The sequence below is a fragment of the Rhincodon typus genome, chromosome 7, assembly GCF_021869965.1.
Source record: "Rhincodon typus isolate 14 chromosome 7, sRhiTyp1.1, whole genome shotgun sequence".
NCBI classification, from domain to species: domain Eukaryota; kingdom Metazoa; phylum Chordata; class Chondrichthyes; order Orectolobiformes; family Rhincodontidae; genus Rhincodon; species Rhincodon typus.
The window spans coordinates 62,021,436-62,039,309 of NC_063338.1; the positions used below are offsets into that span (position 1 = coordinate 62,021,436).

Sequence of the window (17,874 nt, forward strand, 5' to 3'; positions counted from 1 at the left end):
CTATCTCTGAAACATTAGTACCATGAGCCTGGTTGGGAGGCAAAGCACAAAAAGGTCACGCAAAGTGAGTCAATACAAGGTCCAGTATGGTGAGCATCCACATAGGCTCAGAGCAAGTGAACACTATGACATGGAGTGAACAAGCTAGAAATACAGCTTGGTTCAATCTAAGAGCTGGGTTTGTGTCCTGAGCACAGTGTCCTTGTAGCAACACTACAATAATACTTACTGATGTATGGCAAGGTGTAGCACTAAAGTGCAGAAGCATTCTGTAAAAATGGTACCATGGCATCACAGTGGCTCTGTGGTTAGCACTGCTGCCTCACAGCAGCAGGAACCCAGGTTCAATTCCACCCTCGGGCAACTGTCTGTGTGGAGTTTGCACATTCTCCCCTTGTCTGTGTGGGTTTCCTCCAGTTTCCTTCCACAGTACAAAGATGTGTAGGTTAGATGAATTGGCCATACTAAAGTGCCCATAGTACCAGGGATGTGCAGGCTAGGTGGGAAATGCAGGATTACAGTGCACAGGTGTGGGTCTGGGTGGGATGCTGTTTGGAGGGTCAGTATGGACTCGATGGGCCAAATGGCTTCCTTTCACTCTGTGAGAATTCTATGATTCTAAGATTAGTAATGTGCCATGAGGGTACTTAGAGGCTGGTACATATTGATTGGGGTGTACAGCTGGTGTATTTCAATCATGTCCTGAGGTGTTGATGCTCAGTCCACAACAAGGAGACTATTCTCAGCAAGTGACAAGCTGTGGTTGCCAGGTACCCGCTCTCACTTTCATGTTGAGAATTCTTGATGTCTAACTCATTTGGCATCTTTGGTAAGATAGGAAGATGAATATTAATGAGGTAAGTTGTAGCATTAAGATGTTGGACAAGCTATAATTCCCTTCATTGGCAACTCTTCACTACCTAGCACTACCTAACAATTGGTAAATGCATAAAAGGTGCAGCAAGATACTCCTGATATCGGCAGACATCTCATTGGATGTCTCGTCTGATTCTGCCCTAGCCCATGTCACTCAGACCCCTCTGAGATTCCATGCTATTTTTTAGGATTTTCAAACAGGTTGTTATCAGAATTGGGGGCAGGTGGGTGCCAAAATCAGATTGCTGTCCTCTTTGCCATTGTGTCATCACAATTCTGGTCCAAAGGCATTTTCAATATGTGCAATTCGAAGTCAAATTGATTACCTCCTGCCAAGTGGCTGTATAACCAATTAAGGGCAATTCGTTTTAAAATAACAGGTCTTATTAGGACCCTATTATGCCAACTTGGTGGCAAAAGGTCAAAAAATAGTAGGATACACCACCATAGACAGAGTTAGGCTGTAGCCATTGGCCTCGTTGGGGGAGGAATTCCCTCCTGGATTGTGGCCAGGCAGCTGTGACATTTTAAAACATAAAATAATCTTCCCTGGATTTCTCCCTTGCAGTCTCCATGCCTCATCACTGTCAATAGGGTTGCCAGTCATGAGTGCTGGAGGATCTGCCGTTGGCCCTCCAGCTTTGGGAGCCCACCCACTACCCTGATTGAACACAGAGTCTGTACACTGGCCTTTAATTGCTTGAAACTTTGAAAATTTTAGTCAGTGTGCTTGATCTGTAACTAGTTCCAATTTCAATTCCCCATTCCTTCACTGAAAATCCAGTCCTGTTTCTCATTTAGAATTGCAGAAGAATTGCAACTTAAAATACATAACCTTTAAATTGAAGAATGGTACAACTTGATTGACCACCACTTCTGAAGGCTTGACAGACACGGGTCCAAGTGCATCCGCAGCCTAAAATAAATGACCATATATGTTCATTCATTAGCATGTTAAAGCATTTTGATTACTTGTTCTTTTGACATTGTGTTATTATACTTAGTTGCTTTAAAAAAAAGGGGTGTGGAGCTTGCAGCTGCTTCTGAGTTGGAGGTTTTTCTTGTGATTTTCCTCTGGTTTTTCTTGAGCACGAGCAGAACGTTTTTCATTTAAAATTATTTTTGGAACTTTTATAGTCCAAAACAAAATTGTGAGGAAGGAGAGATTAGATTACATGGAGTTTGTGGGAGAGGCCTGTCCATGTGTTTGTCGAGGTGCCGATGGTTCTGAATAGAGGTTTTATTTTATGTTTACACGGAACGTGGAAGACTGACCTTTTCAACTTGTTTGTCAAGGTTTCGATATTAGTGGTTTAAATTTCCTTTACTCAGATCTGGAGATTTGAGAGCTGACTGATAGAGGACTTAGGAGGAACCTGTTTTAGTTTGCTGGGAGTTTCGGCTAACTGCTGGACTTTTAAGATTTTAATTTTTTTTCACTTTTGCATGCTTAAAATTAAAAGCTGGGGGTAAGGGAAGGGTAGTTTGTTTTTTTCTTGAAGGAAAGCCTCTTTTTAGAGCTTCTTCTTTTAGGCCTTTCAATGTAGAATGTAGTTTCTTTAAGTTCTCCCAGATACATAGTGTGTCAGCAGTAATCAGTCTACAAATACTGGACTTGAGAAAAGTGTGGCTCTTTTAAGGCAAATCAAGCTGTGCAAATTTTTAAGGAGCAGTCATGGTCGTCAATGGAGTGGTATGCTTCTCCTGTCAGATGTGGGAGATTGGGAAACAGTTGATGGTTCCCAGAGACTATGTCAGCAGGAGGTGCGTTTGGATCCGTCTCATATCAGATTGTTTGGATCAGCTGGAGAGGCAGTTAGAGTCATTGAGGAGCATACAGGAGACACAGAGTGTGATGGTTAGTAGATTTAGAGAGGTGTTTACACCACAGGGTCAGTCAGATAGACGGGTGACTGTCAGGAGAGGCAGGACGGTAGTTCAGGAGTCTGCTGTGGCTATTTCTTTCTCAAACAGAAGTACCGTTTTTGTACTGTCGAAGGGGATAGTCTGTTAGAGTAAAAAAGAAGTGGGAGCTCGATCGTGGGCACAAAGAATGAATATTATATTAAGCAGGATTCGTCAAGATACAAAAGAGTAATCGTTAGAGGGGACTCTATCAGGGGCACAGGCAGGAAATTCTGCGGCTGTGATTGTGAATTCACATGGTATGTTGTCCCCCTGGTGCCAGGGTCAAGGACGTCTCAAAATAGTTGTAGCATATTGTCAAAGGGGAGATTGACAAATATGAAGTTGTTGCAGACATGGGTATTAATGACATAATTAGGGAAAGGGTTGAGCCTTTGCAGAATGGATATGGGAAGTCAGGTAGAATGTTTACAGAGCAGAGCCTCAAAGGTAGTAATCTCTGATTTACTCCCGGTGCCACATGCTAGTGAGAGTAGGAATAAGAAGATAGGGCAGAATTATCAATGGCTGAGGAGATGGCGCAGTGGGCAAGGATTCAAATTTTTGGATCGTCTGGATTTCTTCTGGGGCAGAAAAGGCCTGTTCAAAAAGAATGGGTTTCACCTGAATTGGAAGGAGCCCAATATCCTGACAGGGAGATTTGCTAGTGCTATTCAGGAGCAACTAGTAGGTTGGAGGTGGGGTATCCTAAGTAGTAGTGAGAATAGAAGGACAGATGAGGATTCTTCTGAATTAAAAAAAAGCAAGTTATTGAGAAAAAGAAGGCAAGAGCAAGTCAGAGAACAAAGTAACTCTGACAAATTAAACTGCATTTATTTCAATGCAAGGGGCCTTACTGGTAAGGAAGGTGAACTCAGGGCATGTATGGGAACATGGGACTGATATATTATAGCTATTACAGAAACATGGCTGAGGCAGGGACAGGACTGGCAGCACAATGCTGTAGATTTTAGATATTATAGGAAGGATAGAAAGGGCAAAAGGGAGGCAAGAGAGGAGATGAGTGGCATTTTAATTAAAGGAAACATTACTGCTTTACTCAGAGAGGATATTTCTGAGGGATTGTCCAGTGAAGCCAAATGGGTGGAAACCAGAATTAAGAAGGGGATGATCATCTTGATGAGATTGTACTATTGCAGCACCCCACCCCCCACCCCCATCAATAGTCAGAGGGCAAATTGAGGAACAAATATGTAGAGATATCTCAAATATATGTAAGAATCATAGGGTTGTAATAGTAGGGGATTTTGACTTTCCAAACATTGACTGGGGCTGTCAAGGCAGTAAGGGCTTGGATGGTGAGGAATTTGTTCAATGTATTCAAAACAATTTTCTTTATCAATATGTAGAAATATCTACCAGAGAAGGAGCAAAATTTGACCTTCTCTTGGGAAATGAGGCAGGCGAAGTGAGTGAAGTGTTAGTGGGGAGCACTTTGGGACCAGTGATCATAATTTTATTAATTTTAAAACAGTCATGGAAAAGAATAGGCCTTGTATAAAAGTTAATGTTCTTAATTGGAGTTAGGCAAATTTTCATGGTATGAGACAGGAACTTTCAAGAGCTGATTGGAGTAGACTGTTCGTAGATAAAAGGTCGACTGGCAAGTGGGAGGCTTTCAAGAGTGAGATAACGAGAGTTCAGAGGGATTATGTTCCTGTTAAAGTGAAAGGGAAGACCGCTAAGAGTAGGGAACATTGGATGAATAAAGTTATTCAGGTTATGATCAGGAAAAGGAACAGTCATATGTTCGATAGAGATAACTGGGATCAAGTGAAACTCTAGAAGAGTATAAGGGGTGTAGGGGCGTTCTTAAGAGGGAAATCAGGAGGGCAAAAAGGGAATGAGATAACTTTGGCAGATAAGGCTAAGGATAATTCAAAGAGATTCTACAAGCACATTAAGAGCGAAAGAGTAACCAGAGAGAGAATAGGCCCCCTTAAAAATCAATGAGGTCGTCTATGTGTGGAATCACAGGAGATAGGAGAGATACTAAATGAATATTTCACGTCAGGTTTTACTGTGGAGAAAGAAATGAAGGTTAGGGAACTTGGGGAAATAAACATTGATGTCTTGAAAACAGTCCACATTACAGAAGCAGCAGCGCTGGAGGTCTTAAGAAACATAAACGTAAATATATTTCCAGGACATGTTCAAGTGTCCAGGATGTTGTGGGAAGCTAGGGAAGAAATTGCAGGATCCCTAGCAGAGGTACTTTTGATTTGATTTATTTATTGCTACCATGCGTACCAAGATACAGAGAAGGAGATATCTTACATGGTTTACCGACAGATCATACTGTACCAGTGGATCAGGATAACAAAATAGAGTGCAGAATACGGTGTTACAGTGGGGAGAGCAGAGACCTAGGTCTCAGTGTTTGGCGATGACTTTGTTTGGAATTATGGTGTTAAAGGTGGAGCTGTAGTCAATAAATAGGAGCCCGAAATATTTGTATCATTTACAGCCTGGGTGAGGTGCCAGAGGACCTTTTGAGTGGCTAATGTTGTTCCTTTATTTAAGAAAGGCTGTAAGGCGAAGCCTGGGAACAGTGGGCATGTGACTCTGACATCAGTGCTGGGTAAATTGTTGGAGGCGATTCTGAGAGATAGGATTTACAAGCATTTAGAGAGGCAAGGACTGATTAGGATAGTCAGCATGGCTTTGTGCATGAGAAATCATGTCTCAAACTTGATTGAGTTTTTTTGAGGACATAACCAAAAAGATTGATGAAGATAGAGCGCTCTTGTACAGGATGCTGGTGAGGCCACTTTAGTACAGTGTACAGTTCTGGTCTCCCTGCTACAGGAAGGATATTATTAAATTGGAGACGGTTCAGAAAAGATATACCAGGATGTTGCTGGGACTGGAGGTTAGGCTGGATAGGCTGGGACTTTTTTCACTCGAGCGTAGGAGATTGAGGGGTGACCTTCAAGAGGTTTATAAAATTATGAAGGGCTTCAATAAGGTGAATAGCAAAGGTCTTTTCTCTAGGGTGGGGGAGTTCAAAACTAGGGGGCATATTTTTAAGGTGAGGAGAAACATTTAAAAGGGACATGACGGGCAACTTTTTCACAGCGGGTCGTTCGTATGTGGAATGAACTACCAGAGGAAGTAGTGGATGCAGGTACAGTTACAACACTTAGACATTTTGATAGGTACATGAACAGGAAAGGCTTAGAGGGACATGGGCCAAATGCAGGCAAGTGGGGCTAGTTTTAGTTTGAGAAACCTGTGCGGCAGGGACGAGTTGGATCAAAGGATCTGTTTCCGTGCTGTATGATTGTATAGCTCTGTGACTATGACTCTATCAGCAATTCTGTTTTACATTATTGTGACCATCAGCCAACATTATGCTGACTGAAATTGCATGAGTATTTATTATGTATGAGGTCTTCTTCAATTAAAAGGCTAACATTAAGTAGTGATAATATAAATTGTCTCTATTTATTCAGTATATTTGTGAAATGTCAATTAACGCTTAAATGTAGAACATACTATGAAATAATGCACATTTACATTAGACAGCAAATAATATGTAATAGAAAAATACAGAGCATATAGTGATTTTAATAAAATAACAAACACGTCAGTACCTCAAAATTGGTTGCTCTTCCTGTTTCCCTGGAGAAAATGGGCATAACAATACTCAATGTCTACCCCTAATAATGCTATTTAATTCCAAGTTGTTGTTGCAAATTAAAAATTTTAAATCTGTGCCATTTCCTTGGAGCCAAGCCAAATCAATGCTGTGTAATGGAAACAAAAACTCTGGCATCATTAAAGTAGCAATTGAATTGAATGCAGAATATTTTTGTCTGGATGAATGATTTTAGGTGGGCCACATTACATTCTCCATCAATGCCTGTCATATTATCTTGAGTCTACTTTCACTGTTTTGTATGATTTGCCCTTTGCTTTAATCTAGTGCACATTTTCTTAAAGTAATGTTTACAAAACAATCTAACAAATGCTAAATTTTGAGATTATTCTACAGTCTGCTGCCAATAAACAGAATGGACATCAACTTGAAATATTGGACAAAACTTAGTTAGTGCTCTGCTCGCCCCGCATATCGATTGGCGAACTGGTAGAAGCCCCATGTCATCTTTCTATGAAAGACTATTTAAGTTCAAAGAGGAATTTACTTCAAAATATTGGGTCTCCTACTCAATCAAGGATCCAGCAAAATGGAAATTCTGTCCTCAAGATCCTGTCAATGCCACTGGCTGTTGTAGCTGTTGCTGGTAATGCCAAGGCCTTTCTCAGGGATCATCAGTGAGTGTCTGGAGAGAGGTGGGATGGGGATTGAAGGAATGGTGATGGTGCTTTTCAAAGAGGCACCTCCATTATACAGCAGACATGGCAGACCCACCATGGAAGTCCAATTAACTCAGGAATAAGTGGTTTCAAGTGGCTTATTAATGAGCCTAATTGCCCCTTGCTTCCAGCAGATGATATTTCTGTTTGGGCCTCTTCCCATTCCCTGACAAATATGGGATAGTCTTCCTGCCCCCTGGGGATTGATTGTGTACAGTTCTTCCAGATTCCCTGGCCATCATCAAGCTTGCTACATCAGACTTCATTAAATTCTACCTGTGAACTTTGTTTCTCTTGATGTGGAGGTGCTGGTGTTGGACTGAGATGGACAAAGTCAGAAGTTACTAGACACCACATTATGGTGCAACAAGTTTGAAATCACAAGCTTTTGGAGCATAGCCCCTTCAAATAAACCTGTTGGACTATAACCTGGTGAGGTGTGACTTCTGACTCTGTTTCTCTTGCTATGAATGCTGAATGGGCATATCCAGCCTTTCTGTACTCGCAACAAAACCAAGATATTTGCCATAAATAACATCAAGTAAGCAACATAAATGAAATAAATGAGGAGAACTGTTTTGTTATTTTAAATAAAGAATATATAAAAATTGCATAAATTGGAATCTTGATTTGATTATCATTAATTATACATAATTCAAGTTCTCAGTATATATGTACTTTACTTACTAATTCATCCTTCCAATCAGGGGAAACATAATAAGGGAATGTAAAATGCTGAATGTTTCCAATTGCAAAATGGTATTCTTCTTCATTTCCCTGAACTGTCCTATCATTGGAAAACATGCTGCTCTCTGTCAATGAAAAAAACAAATGGAAAACATTTTAAGACAAAAAAAGTGCAGAGAAGGTAATCTTTTTTATTCAATGTAGTTCCATTGGATCCAAAATTTGCCTTCAGCCTGACAATGGATGATGAGTAGATGTGCAGATAGGAACTGGAGCATGAAGCTGATCGGAGCTGAAATTTGGAGCTAGACTTTCTTTTCATTAGAATTCCATCCCATTCAAAATCTTGTCTTAAATTCTATCAAGCAGATACATATATATATTCACCAATGTCAGCGAGTGCATCGGGATGAGTGGGTTTTCTGCTCTTCCCTACAGATCAAGGAGGCAATTCAGAGAAAATTCTGTGAATATTTAAAGGATTTCATCCCGTTTCCCTTTTAAAGGGGTCACAGGATTTTCACCAGCTGAAGGCTGAACATGATTCTACGGATGCTGCAGGATTGGCTTCAGACTTTTCACAGACAGGAAAATGATTAACAAGGAGATAGTTAGCTTAAAGTTGACACCTAAAAGCTACTATCCAAGTTGAAGGTATAATTAACATTACTAGTTTGAAATCAAGAAGAACCCTGCTAATTCCTAAACTGAGAGGCATTGAACTGTTCTACATTCTGGCAAGGGATTAAAGATGTGAACTATAATGCATCCTATGGGCACAGATTGGAACAAAGTACCATGGCCTCGTAATCTGAATGGACTTTGTCGGTGGACTTGCAGTTACTCTTCAGCGTTTCTGCAGGGTCAGTGTTAAAGTCTCTCTCACTTGTCTCTCTAAATTAACGATCATTATAAAACTATAGACAGCACACACTATAGACAGAAAACACATGCTTCTACAAGAATCAGACAAAAAAACACCCACCTAAAAGTAGTTTCAACAATTGCTGAGACTTAGCCGCATTGCTAGTTCTTAAACCAAAATGTCAACTACAGGATAAGTCATCATAATGGGAAGTTGGGAAGTTATGATGCAGGAGATTCTGTGGCCAGCAACGGGAATCCAGGATGATGTGTTGCTCCCCAGGTGCCAGGGTCTGGGATGTCTCGGAGTGGCGGCAGAACATTCTGAATGGGGAGGGTGAACAGCCAGAAGTCATTGTGCATGTTGGCACAAATGACTTAAGGAGAAACAGGCATGAACTCCTGCAGAGTGATTATACAGAGCTAGGAAAAAAGTTAAAAACCAGGACCTTGAAGGTGGTAATCTCCGGATTACTTCCAGTACCATGTGCCAGTGAGGTTAAGAACAGGAGGGTATGGCAGATGAATGCGTGGCTAAAGAATTAGTGCAGGGGGCAGGGATTCAGATTCCTGGATCATTGGGATCTTTTCTGGGACAGAGGTCACCTGTTCATGAGGGACGGGTTACACTTGAACCAGAGGAGGACCAATATCCTGGTGGGCAAATTTGCTAATGCTGCAAGGGAGGGTTTAAATTAGGTTGGCAGGGGATGTGATCCTAAACAGCAGGGAGGCAAGTGCGAGGCTGGAAGGAGACACAATAATCAGAAATAGCAAGTTGAAGATACAGGTCAGGATGGAATAGGACAGGGAGCGAGGAATACCAGTTGAATTAAATTGCATCTATTTCACTGCAAGGGGGCTGACAGGTAAGGCCGATGAACTCAGGGCGTGGATAGATACGTGGGACTGGGATATTATAGCCATGACAGAAACATAGCTAAGGGAAGGACAGGACTGGCAGCTTAATGTGCCAGGGTACAGGGGCTTTAGGCGGGACAGAGGTGGAGGAAAGAGGAGAGAGGGAGTTGCATTAAGGGGAGTATCACAGCACTAGTCAGAGATGAGATAACTGAGGGATTATCCAGTGAGGCTTTATGGGTAGAGTGAAGAAATAAGAAGGGGATGGTGACATTATTGGGGTTGTACTATAGGCTCCCAAATAGTAAATGGGAATTAGAGGAACAAATAGCAGGGTGATTGAGGAGAATTGCAGGAGCAACAGGGTTGTCAGGGAATTTTAATATTTCTAAAATAGACTGGGACTGCCATTGTGTTAAGGGCTCAGACGTGGTGGAATTTGCTAAATGTGTTCAGGAAAGTTTCCCCAAGCAGTATATAGAGTGTCCTACTCGGGAATGGGCAAAACATGACCTACTCTTGGAAAATAGGGCAGCACAAATGACTGAGGTGACAGTGGGGACCACTTTGGGACCAGTGACCATAGTTCTATTAATTTTAAAATAGTTATGGAGAAGGACAAAGCTGGTCCACGGGTTCAAGTTCTAAATTGGGGCAAGGCAAATTTTGATGAAATTAGACAGGAGCTTTCAGGGGTTGATTGGAGTAGTTTGTTTGCAGGCAAAGGGACCTCTGGCAGGTCAGAGGCCTTTAAAAGTGTGATAGTTAGAATTCAAAGTCTATATGTTCCTGCGAGGGTGAAGGGCAAGGTTGGCAGGAGTAGGAACCCTGGATGACAACAGATATTGAGGCTTTGACCAGAAAAAAAGAGGGAGGCATGGTTCAGGAACAGGCAGCTGGGATCAAGGGAATCCCTGGAGGGGTACTGAAGGAGGAAATCAGGAGGGTGCAAAGGGGGCATGAGATAGCTTTGGCTGAGAAGATTAAGGTGAATCCAAAGAAATTCTTTAATTACATTAAAGGAGAAATTAATGGTGAGAGAATAGGACCCCACTAGGACCAAAGTGGACATGTATGTCTGGAACCACAGGAGATGGGTGAGGTCCTCAATGAATACTTCTCCACTGTGTTTACCGTGGAGAAAGACAAGACTTGGGAAATTGGGGAAGTTAGTGGCGATATTTTGGGGACAATCCCTATCACAGTAGAGGTGGTGTTGAAAGTATTAGAATGTATGAAGGTGGATAAATCTACTGGTCCTGATCAGATATATCCAAGAACCCTGCAAGAGGCTGTGGAAGAAATTGGAGGGGCCCTGGCTGATATATTTGCATCATTGTTGGCCATGGGAGAAGTCCTGGAAGACTGGAGGGTACCAAATGTTGTGCCTTTATTCAAGAAGGGCTTCAGAGAAAAACCTGGGAATTATAGACGAATAAGCTTAACATCTGTGGTAGTTAAATTACTTGAGAACATTCTGACGGAGAAGATGTATATGCATTTGGAAGAACAGGTTTGATTAGGAGTACTTAGCATAGCTTTGTGCATGGGAGATCATGCCTCACAAATTTGTTAGAGTTCTTTTTTGAAGTGACCAGGGAGATTGATGAGGGCAGGGCAGTAGACATAGTCTAAATGGATTTCAGTCAGGCCTTTGATAAGGTTCTACATGGTAGGCTGCTCTGGAAGGTTAGATCACATGGTATCCAGGGAGAGCTGGCAAATTGGATACACAATTGGCTTGATGGCAGGAAGCAGAGAGTAATACTGGAAGGATTCTTGTCTGATTAGAGGGCTGTGACAAGTGGTGTGCCTCAGGGGTCGGTTCCAGGCCCATTACTGTTTTTTATCTATATCGATGATTTGGATGAGAATGTACAAGGCATGAGTAGTAAGTTTGTGGATGACACTAAAATAGGCAGTATCATGGACAGTGCGGAAGGTTATTAGAAATTGCAGCAATGGGGAAATGGGCCGAGAAATGGCAAATGGAGTTTAATATAGATAAGTGTGAGGTGTTGCATTTTGGAAAGTCAAATCCAGGCAGGTGTTTCATGGTGAGCGGTAGGGCCTTAAGGAGCGTAGTGGAAGAGAGGGACCTTGGAGTTCAGTGCATGGTGCTCTGAAAGTGGAGTAACAGGTAGATTATAGAATCCCTACAGTATGGAAACTGGTCCTTTGGCCCAACAAGTCCACACTGACTCTCAGAACATCCCACACAGACCCATCACCCCATAACCCACCTAATCTACACATCCCTGAATACTACGGGCAATTTAGCATGGCCAATCCACTTAGCCCGCACAACTTTGGACTGTGTGAGGAAACCAGAGCACCCAGAGGAGACCTGTGCAGACACAGAGAGAACGTGCAAATCCATGCAGACTTTTGCCCAAAGTTGGAATCAAATCTGGGTCCCCGGCACTATGAGGCAGTAGTGTTAACTATTGAGCTACCATGCTGCTTAAGGGTCAAATGTGTTTTCATAGTCATTTGTCTAATTCTAAAAGTTCTACAACATTAATTATAGAATCCCTACAGTGTGGAAACAGGCCATTTGGCCCAACAAGTCCACATTGCCCCTCTGAAGAGTATCCCACCCAGACCCAATCCCCTACCCCTGCATTTCCCTTGTCTAACCCACCTACTCTAAACATCCCTGGGCACTATGGGCAATTTAGCATAGCCAATCCACCTACCCTGCACATCTTTGGATTATGGGAGGAAACTGGAGCACCCAGAGGAAACCCATGCAGACACAGGTAGAATGTGCAAACACATTCAGTGCAAACCACAGACAGTCACCCGAGGGAGAATTGAATCTGGGTCCCTGGTGCTATGAGGCAGCAGTGCTAACCACTGAGCCACCATGCCAATAGGGCAGTGAAGACGGCTTTTGGCACACTGGCCTTCATCAGTCAGGGTATTGAGTATAGAAGTTGGGAAGTTATGAATCAGTTGCAGATGACGTTGGTGAGGCTGCAGTTGAGTTTAGTATTAGTTACCTTGCTATAGGAAGGATGTTATTAAACTGGAAAGAGTGCAGAAGATATTTACAAAGATGTTGCTAGGACTCAAGGGACTGAGTTATAGGAAGAGGTTGGAGTGTTGGAGACTGAGAGGGGGGAGTCTTATAGAAGTGTATAAGATCATGTGAGGCATGGATAGGATGAATGCACTCAATATTTTTCCCAGGGGGCATCAGTTTAAGGTAAGAGGGGAAAGAATATATAGGAACCTGAGTGGCAACAATTTTACACAGAGGGTGGTATGCATGTGGAATGAACTGCCAGTGGAAGTGGTTGAGGTGGGTATATTAACAACATTAAAAAGGCATTTGGACAAATACATGGATAGGAAAGTTTGGAAGGAAATGGGCCAAGTACACGGAAATAGGCTTAGCGTGGATGGACATTTTGGTCAGCACAGACCAGTTTGGGCCAGAGGGCCTGTCTCCATGCTGTAGGACTCTATGACTCTATGTTGATCTTAAGGATCAATTGGAACTAATTTAGCTATTTTACCAAGATTCCACTTGAATAATTTAGAATCATAATTCAGTTGTCTTTTCTTTTGCAATGTGGACATTCAAAACCAGTTAGCAATCATACTTCCAAAATGTAACTTAATAATAATTTATAATGCCATATCACATGCGGCTATAGGCCAAGTGCTGGAAAATGGGATGAGAATGGATGGCTGTTTGATGACCAGTGCTAACATGGTGGCCTTTTTACATACTGTAAATCTTTTCACTCTATAAATAATGCAAAGCCTTCACTTCCTAGGATGCATGAAAAAATAAAATATATCTGAATTATAAATATACAGTCACTGGCATACATTGCACTCAAAATCTTTATATAATTCTTTCAAAAAAAACGATTGCTTACCTTTTACACAAAGTTTATTTTCCAGTTGTCTTTTGAGTTTTTTGACAAGTTTTCGCAGCAAAATCAATCTATGGTTTACCCTGCACTGTATAATAACCTAGGGTTAAAAGAAACAGCAGCTATTAAAATATTAGTACAAGTGATGAAAAACTCTGTTAAATACTTTGGAAACATTGAAAGTTTTTATAAAATTTTCAAAGTCGTCGTCATACAGCACGGAAACAGGCCCTTCGATCCAACCACGCTGACCATAATCCCATACTAAACTAGTTTCACGTGCTTGTGCTTAACCTATATCCCTCCAAACATTTCTTATTTATGTACTTAACCAAATGTCTTTCAAACGTACCTTTACCTGCATCCACCACTTTCTTAGCAAGTTCATTCCACACACAAACCACTCTGTAAGAAAAAAAACGCCCCCATGTCTTTTTTAAATCTTTCTCCTGTCACCTTAAAAATATATCCTGTAGTCTTGAAACTTCCCACTTTAGGGAAAAAAAAACCTGTCATTCACCTTATCAATACTCCTCATGATTTTAAAAACCTCTATAAGATCACCCCTAAACCTCCTACATTCCAGTGAAAAAAGTCCCAGCCTCTCCTTATACCTCTAACCCTCCAATCCTGACAACATCCTGGTAGATCTCTTTTGAACCTTCTCCAGCTTAATAATATCATTCCTGTAACAGGGCGACCTGAACTGGATACAGTCCTCCAAAAATGCCTCACAAATATCTTGTATAACCTCAACATAATGTTCCAACTCCTATACTCAAAGATCTGAGCAATGAATGCATTGTGTGCTAACTGCCTTCATAACACCCCTATCTATATGTAACATGAACTTCAAAGCATTATGTATCTGTACCACTAGGTCTCCGTTCTACAACACTACTCAAGACCCTACTTTTAATTGTATAAGTCTTGCCTTTGTCTGTTTTACCAAAATAAGATACCTTGACCAGTGGCTCAGTGGTTAGCACTGCTGCCTTACAGTGCCAGGGACCCAGATTCGATTCCACCCTTGGGCGAATGTCTGTGTGGGTTTCCTCCCACAGTCCAAAGATTTGCAGTCTAGGTGGATTGGCCATGCTAAATTACCCATAGTGTTCAGGGATTTGTAGATTAGATGGGTTATAAGGTGATAGGTCTGGGTGGGATGCTCTGAGGGTCAGTGTGGATTTGTTGGGCCGAAGGGCCTGCTTCCATACTGTAGGGATTCTACAATCTATCCAAATTAAACTCCATCTGCCACTCTTCAGCCCATTGACCCAAATGATCAAGATCTCTTCGTAATCTTAGATGACCTTTGTCACTGTCTACTATATCACCAATTTTGGTGTCATCTGCAAACTTACTAACTATGCTTTCAATATTCTCATCCAAATCATTTATATAAATGATACAGAAAAGTGGACCCAGCACCGATCCCTGTGGAACACTGCTGGTCACAGGCCTCCAGTCTGAAAAACAACCCTACCTCATCACTGTCTATTAATATTTTGAGAATTTGAGTTTTGAATGATTGTGGAAAAATCATGATCTTTGAACCTTGATCTTTGTTTTTATAAAGGGTCATTTTGGACATTGGTAACATTTATTTCAGTAAGGCACGTCTTGGAAACTACATGGTTTCATTTAATTGATGGACTTGTTTAGCCATGAGTTTATTGAAGGGTGGCAGAACAGGCTTGATGGGACAATGTGGCCTACTCTTGAAATTTGCTCATGTATTTGTATTGTGTATCATTCAACAAATAATTGTGTGTTAAAGACACCTGGAAGAAACCTTTTCATTACAATATAGATAAAGTATATTATTAGTCCTATTAGAATCATTAAGTTGGCTCACTTAACCCATATCATTCTAAATGACTGTTAATCATATACTGAATAATTGTGTGTAGAAGTCTCCCCACCACAAGTTAAACTGAGTGGTCTGTAATTGCTGGGCCTAGCTACACAAACCTTTTTCGAAGTTAAAGGCGTAATGTTTGCAATCTTGTAGTCTTCTGGCATCCAACTGAGGGAAGATTGAAAGATAATTGTCAGTGCTCCTGCACTTTCCACTCTTCCTTCACTATTCTTGGATGCATCTAATCTGGCCCTGGTTCCTTATCAACTTTAAATACTGAAAGTTAATCTAATAACTTCTCCTTATAAAATTTACCCATTCCAGTGGCTGAGATTCTTCCTCTGCCACCAAGATCTGAGTAAAGTATTTATTTAACAATTCTGCTATGCCTCTTGCCTTCCCCTTTCTGGGACCTAATCAGTGCGACTCCACCTTTTGTCAACTTTTTATTATTTGTGTACATTTAGAAGAAGGCTTTTTCTCTTATGTTAGCTGCCAGTGACTTTTCATCACCTCTGCTTCTCTTATTTGATTTTTCATCTCCCTTCTGACTGTTCGGTATTCAGCTTGGTACTCAACTATATTTACCACATGACATCTGTCATAAGCACACTCTTTTTCTTCCATAACTTAATTTCTATTTCAGTTGTCATCCAGGGAACACTTGGTTTGTTTATCCCATCCTGTTGAGGACCTGTACCTTGACTGTGCCTCAGTCATCTCTTCTTTGAAGGCTGCCCATCATTCAACTACTGTTTTTGCTACCAAAGCTGGTCTTGTCCCAATGAAGTTGGCTATCCATTAGTTGATTTTCTTATTCTAGTTTGAACAATGTCATTTTTTTAACAACCATCCTAAATCTTAAGATGCAATAGCCACTGCCCCCTAAATGTCCCTTCACCATCAATTGATCTACTCGGCCCACCTCATTCCCAAGTTTCAGGTCTAGCAGTGCCTCCTTTCTTCTGTTGGAAATTCTCCTCAACACAAACTAGGAAAGCCTGCTGCTTAGTGGCCCTTAGATTACCACTATCCCAGTCTATATACCGGTAATTAAAGTCCCTTGTTATAATTACTATGATGTTTGCACCTATCTGTAGTTTCCTTGCAGAGTTGTTCCTCTACATCCTTCCCTTTAGTTGGTGGTCTATACAGTACATTGAGCACTAAAAATGCTGTAGGCCAAGGAAGACAGGATCACCAATACTTGCAAGTTTGTCTCCAAGCCATTTGCCATCTTGACTTGGAAATATATCACCTTTCCTTCAGTGTTGCTGGGTTAAAATCCTGGAAATCCCTCCTGAATGGCATCATGGGTTACATACACCAACTAGACAGGAGCAGTACAGAAAGGCAGATCACCACCACGTTCTCAAGGGCATCTAAGGAAGGGGAATAAAATCTGGCCCAGCCAGTGAGGACACATCTAAACAAATGAATAATGAGACAGATACCAGTGGAGTGATCAGGTGGGCAAAAAAATGAGAAATGAAATTTATTGCGGAGAAACGTGAGGTAATGAACTGGGAACAGCAAATGAGGCGACAGAATACTCAATAAGTGATGGTACAGAGAAGTGCAGAGGTTTAGAAGAATGTTGGAAGGCAAATTCACAGATCTCTAAAAATAACGGGACAGGTAGTAAAGAGTGGTAGTGCATTCTTTCATTTGTTACATGAAACAGAATACAAGAACAAGGAAGCTATGGTAGAACTGCATAAAACACTACATAGGGTGCTGCATACAGCTTACAGAAAGGAAGAGATCCAGATAAAGGACAGAAGAGATCTTGTAAGATGATGCATCGACTGGAGAATTCTAGGTTTAAGAAAATAATAGGCTGGTTTGATTTTTTTTGGAACAGACAAAGCTGAGGGGAGGTTCAACTGAGGCACACAGTTTACAAATAATCTTGATAGAGTGAACAGAAAGAATCTGTCGCCTTAGCGGAAAGTTTATTTCTTTTTTTCTCTTTTGTTGTTGACCAAACTGACAGAAGGATTAGAGAGGTGTTGAGGAGAACTTGTTCATTCAGAAGGTGGTGGAATTCTGGAACCAACTGCCTGAAAAGGTGTTAGAGGAACAAATTTTCACTGCATTTAAAGTATTTAGTTATGCACTTGAAGTTACACAACTTACAAGGCTATGGTTGAAGGGAGATGATGGCCTGGTGGGCTAGACTATTAATCTAGAGATCTAGGCAATGTTCTGGCACCCAGGTTCGAATTCTGCCATGGCAAATGGCAAATTTTAATTAAATAAAAACCTGAAATTGAGCCTAATGATGACAATGAAACTGACGCCGATTGTTGGGAAATCCCATCTGATTCACTAATGTCCTTTTAGAGTATGTATCTGTCATCCTTATCTGGTCTGGTCTACATGTGACTCCAGATACACAGCAATGCGGTTGATCCTTAACTGCCCTCTGGACAATTAGGGAAGGGCAAGAAAATATGGCCTAGCCACTGATGTCCACATCCTGTTACTGAATAAGAGAGGAGCTGGAAAATGTGGATAGAACGGATAGCTCCTTCTTGGCTGTCACAGACATGATCAACTGAACAGCCTCTTTGTACAATAGATTTC

General features: G+C 41.3%; 1 protein-coding gene across 1 annotated transcript in view; it reads right to left on the reverse strand.

The window, feature by feature from the left end:
- The window catches only part of cfap221 (cilia and flagella associated protein 221), a 202,526-nt gene that overhangs the window by 49,713 nt on the left and 134,939 nt on the right, over positions 1-17,874 (reverse strand). The window contains exons 16-18 of the mRNA XM_048599324.1: positions 13,428-13,524; positions 7,810-7,934; positions 1,712-1,792 (exon numbers count right to left, since the gene is read on the reverse strand). Of these exons, the coding sequence (XP_048455281.1) occupies positions 1,712-1,792; positions 7,810-7,934; positions 13,428-13,524 (303 nt within the window). The remainder of the gene's footprint in view (positions 1-1,711; positions 1,793-7,809; positions 7,935-13,427; positions 13,525-17,874) is intronic.